The following is a 5,006-nucleotide window of genomic DNA, read 5'->3' as shown; positions in this document are numbered from 1 at the left end:
TTTTTTTTTTTTTTTAGCTGCCTCGAGTTCTGGATAACTACTCAGACGGGATCAACATCAACTTCTGGGTCCGGATTGTGTCGTCTGTCTCAGAGACGCTGAGGAAGGTAAAAGATCAACCTGTGTAGCTCCAGTAGCTCCCATTCAAAAGTTCACTGCTCCTTATTTTTAGCCGTCAGGAAACAGTTGTTTCCTTTTTGCCTCCGTTTTACGCAAACAGACAGAGCGGGGTGGGTGTGGGGGAGGGAGGGGGGCAATCTTCCAATGTGAATTAGGAAGGCTAAATCCAGATCAAACCCATTTATCCTTGAGATAAGAGATAGCTAGTCTTGAGATAGCTCATCACAATGGCCGCCACACAAAAATACTTCAAGCCTTGAGTAAATGTGTCAGTGACTTTTCTGTGCAGATGTGCATTTTTATGCACTTGGATGGAAATCATGTTTTTGGTGTTTTAACATGTTCTTGTGGCATTTTTCTAATGATGGAGGGCATACATGAAGAAAACTAGCATATCTTCTACTCTATAATAAGGTGTGCCATCAATTTTTTAACTTGTCATTTATAAGGCTCACTGAACTATAAGGCACATAAAGTGAGACCAACAAGTCAGAGATAAGTCTTTCAGTCAGTCAGACTTCACTATCTGCGTTCACAATTTTTTTAAAACTTGTTTGTAACATGCTACTTAAGAAGTGTTCGCCGCGTTAGTGTTTTCACACCTGCAAACCTTGCTTGAAACATGTAAAAAAACAGACTGCTACTGCTAAAGAAAATGTTATTGTGACTAAGCTAACTTCAAACATTGTTAGTAACGTGCTAAATTAGCATAGTGTGACACTGCTACATGCTAGCTGCGTTGGCATTTTATCAATTATGTTTGAAGCTTGTAAAAAACAGACTGATACTGCTAAAACAAATTTTACTGTGGCTATGCTAACGCCTAACCTTTTCAGTAACGTGTAAAAAAATCACACACCAGCTGCGTTAGCAGATTAACAATTATGTTTGTAACACATTAAAAAACAGACGTACTGCTAAAAAAAATGTTTCTGTGACTACACTAACTTCTAACCTTGTTAGTAACACAGAAAAAACACAAAGTTCGACAACACCACATGTTAGCCATGTTAGCATATTCACACCAACACTCAACTAAACATCTCGACGGGGCGCGGCGTACTTCTCAAAACTGCTTTGACTTCAGTAAACAAAACCAGGATTGATTGATATATAAGTTGCACTTTCATTTTTTTTTTTTTAAAAAAAGGCTTTTAAGTGTGGAAAATACTATTCATGTATTGAAAATATTGTGATTTAGAAGCAGACAAAAAAATGCGTATTTGTGATGAAAATATGTGGGCCACAAGTTCCCTGCTCACTGAGCAGCAATGGGAAGGGAAAGAGGGGCGGAGTTGCTCTGCTCTAAAGTCCTGCCCACAACTCAGAGGAGAGATTATAATTAACCATACTGCCATTATGTAGAAACTATTGTCCTAATGCCCTAGAGAACGACATAAGTGAATTTTGGTTAAAATCAACATAATCATAACTAAAAGACCCCTGGGAATGCTTATAAAATAGATCAAAAGATGATCGGAGTGGGACAGTTTGATTCAGTAAAATGTTTTTGTAAAGTCACCCTAATCACACAAAAAGTGTTGAAATGTAAAATGTAACCCGGAACCTTCTGCATTAGTCACCTTCATATCAGCCCATGGAGACTTTGAGGATTTATGACTGAGTGGAAACGCTCTGATGTTTTGCCGTGGATACTTCCATGGGTTATTATTTCTAGTTGACAATCAGACATCCTGTTGGCGAGACATACAGTTTGTCTCTGGAGTCAGCGCATGCCCAGCGCGGAAGATTTAGTGCACCTTCTTCCTATGACTCAGACAGGCAGGAATCTCCACAATCTGCTAAAGTTTTGTTAGTCATACTTGTTTGCAAAAGCTCTTACTTTTTAAAAATCAAAGTTGATTATCTTTTTTAAGAGTGGACATCTTAGAAGTTTAATTATAGTTGTAGAAATAGATGGTAGTTTTTGAATGAAAATATCCTTTACAAAATTTGATGTCAAGTTTGTTCAAAACCAAGCAATTTTAGCATTAATTATCAAGCACAGTGGCGGTGGGATAATGATTGGGGCTTATAAGTGAAGAAAGTAGAAGCAGGAACTCAAGAGATTAACATAAGAAATCAGTTTTCTATTCTTCTTAGTCAAAGATGTCATTTATTAGCACTTGATCCCATGTTTCATCATGTTCTTACTCTGTTGTCTCATCTCCTCACAGTTGTTCTACAGGAGTAGCTCCCAGGAGTTCCTTCAGGTCGTGACCCCTCTCTTCCAGAAAAATCTGTCCTTTGGAGATGTAATGGCCGCCGCCTCCAGACTCGTATGTGGTTACACCGAGGGGGCTTTCTCCAGAGTCACCTCCTTTAACTGGTATGAGGACAATAACTACAAAGCTTTCTTGGGCATCGTCAGAGCTAAGGATGACTACACGTATGACAACAGCACCAGTGAGTCACTTCAACTTTCATACTGCATGGCAAATTAGTAACCAAAAACTGTTGTGGAGTTGGCCATTACGTTCCAAAGACTGCATATGAGAACTGGACCAAGTGTCCTAGCTCTCCCCCCTTTGCGTTCCAATCAGGAAGTACCCACTGGTCCCAAGAAGCCAAAATCCCATAAACTTCTAAAGAGAAATAAAAACTATTTCTCAGCCTTTATATTTGTCAGAATAACCATTCTGAACATGTTCTTGGTAATCCTATTTTTTTAAATAACATTGTTTCTTGTAAGTCATTCAAATTACAAACTGATCAATCAGGTGCCTCAGTGAAAATAGGTGATCTTGCATCGAACGTTCAAAAACGTTTGATTGAGAAATTCTGCAGAGTGTGCTCTCAAATGGTAAGGGTGTGGACTTCTAACAACCTCAGTCCTGATTGGCCAATTTGGTTGGCATAGAAATGTAAACTCAGACCAATCACTGCTTGTCTGGCTCCAACATGGCAGCATCCGTATGGCGAAAAAAACAGCAGCTGAATTGACTTCATTTCGTTGGAGCTTGAAGTGAATTTTTTATGGATGCCATCACACTCACTCAGTCCGGTTATCTTATACAGTCAATGCTATCTCCTCATCTTTGCTGTTTCACTGTCACACATTGCAACATTTAATCTTCTGCTCACAGCTCCCTTCTGCAATGATTTAATGAGAGAACTGGAGTCCAACCCAGCCACCAGAGTGGTGTGGAACTCTGTGAAGCCGATGCTGATGGGGCGCATCCTCTACGCTCCAGACTCACCAGCCGTCAGGCAGGTCATAAAAAATGTAAGCTGCACTCTGGACAAGAAATTGTTTTTCAAAAGTCATTTTAATTAGTCTGCCAAGGCTTGGCTTCTTGTTAAGGCCTGCAGCAGTCACTGACTTCAAAGACCATATTGATTATGCAGTCAAAAAAGTCCTCAAAAGTCCTGAAGGAAATCGAAAATGTCCAGACAAACACTAAGAGTGTAGTACAAAAACACCAGATCTTCCATATTGCATTTGTAATGTTTATTCTTCATCTTTTTATTCTTTCTCATCATACCTTTAGGTGCAAATTTGACCCCTGCCACACACCCAAAAACTCACCATTGAAAATGAAAATAGTTCAAGCGATTTTTGTAAAATTTCGCTACCAAAGTTTCATTGACCTTTGACCTCGAAAAGAGGCAGCCATCTTGAATAAAAAAAAAAAAAAGATTGTGTCAGGTAAAATTTAAACTCCTAGGGATTTGAATCTATCGCCTCAAAACTCCCCAGCATAACTTGGAGGCTACTTTCTAAAAAATGTCGGAATGAGAAGTTGCAGATTTTGAATGGCGTTCATATGGCGACCTAACCGAAGTGGCGTTACTCTGTAGCTCGCACACTTTTTACCAAAACATTGTGAACATTTGCAACATTAACCCCTGGTTTGAGCTGGTCAAAACAATATAGCATACCATGTGATTATGTTAGGAATGTGGGCGTGGTTTGCAGAAAACCTCCGTTGCTAAGGAAATTTGCCGGTGAACATTTGACGATTTTTCTAAAAACTACATGGACGTACTCATCATCCTCAGGTCAAAAGAATAAATGGTTGCTATGGAGATAAAAGCAACAGAAAAGCCGCCATTTTGAAAATGATCATGAATTTCTCACATGTAGCTCTAACCAGGGTGGCAGAGAGAGAGAGAGAGAAAAAGTAAAGGGTCTGAAGTAGGGTCAACAGGGTGAGGGCGGGTCAAAGGGGGCAGCATAGGGATGAAGAGGGCAAAATGGGGCTCCATGGGCTGGGGCAGGTATCGCCTACGGGCTTTAACTTTTCTTAAACATAGAACTTGCATTTATTAGAACTTGTGTTTGGGTACATATCTATCATTTCAGAGACCTACCTTCAGTAAAAGATGAACAGGTCAATGTGTATTGACTAGAATAGAAACATCACGGAGGATCACTCATAGATCCTTTCTTTCTGTCAAAGACGTGCTTGTTTTGCTGAAGAGTCTAATGCACCGAACAATGTATGTGGCACCAAAAAAGAGGGGATGAGGTTTCCCCCATGTCATGTTCAGCTCTTTGTATCTAGATGTAGATAAGCAGTGGTCAAGGGGGGGCAGCAGTCATGGATGGCTTGATCGCAATGGAAGAACACAGGCTGATCGGATGTGGTGACTGCTGCACAGTCCGGTGGCGCCGTGGCTTTTTCACTGTTGTACCTGCGCTTAGGTCTGTCCGTGGACGTGCGATTACACACACACTCACACAGAAACCCAGTGTTTTTCCTCTTATCCGACCTTTCATGACCTCTTTGTTTCCCTCTTCCTTCACATGGGATCCTAATTGCTCTAAGAAAGTGCAGAACACGGGGGTAATCCGTCACTTTGCAAAAGTAGAAACATTGGTTCTGCAGGTTCTTTGTTGTTGCGCTCTCATGTGAGCGCAGAGGCATGTTTTTAAAAGGTTT

The 5,006-nt window shown here is 40.5% G+C and overlaps 1 protein-coding gene across 1 annotated transcript in view; it reads left to right on the top strand.

Annotated features, from left to right (window-relative positions):
* Window positions 1-5,006, top strand: part of abca4a (ATP-binding cassette, sub-family A (ABC1), member 4a) — a 40,379-nt gene that overhangs the window by 9,212 nt on the left and 26,161 nt on the right. Inside the window, exons 7-9 of the mRNA XM_024280435.2 lie at window positions 18-107; window positions 2,298-2,526; window positions 3,207-3,346. Of these exons, the coding sequence (XP_024136203.2) occupies window positions 18-107; window positions 2,298-2,526; window positions 3,207-3,346 (459 nt within the window). The remainder of the gene's footprint in view (window positions 1-17; window positions 108-2,297; window positions 2,527-3,206; window positions 3,347-5,006) is intronic.

The sequence above is a fragment of the Oryzias melastigma genome, linkage group LG20 (genome assembly GCF_002922805.2).
Source record: "Oryzias melastigma strain HK-1 linkage group LG20, ASM292280v2, whole genome shotgun sequence".
NCBI classification, from domain to species: Eukaryota; Metazoa; Chordata; class Actinopteri; order Beloniformes; family Adrianichthyidae; genus Oryzias; species Oryzias melastigma.
This window is presented reverse-complemented; position numbering and strand designations above follow the sequence as displayed.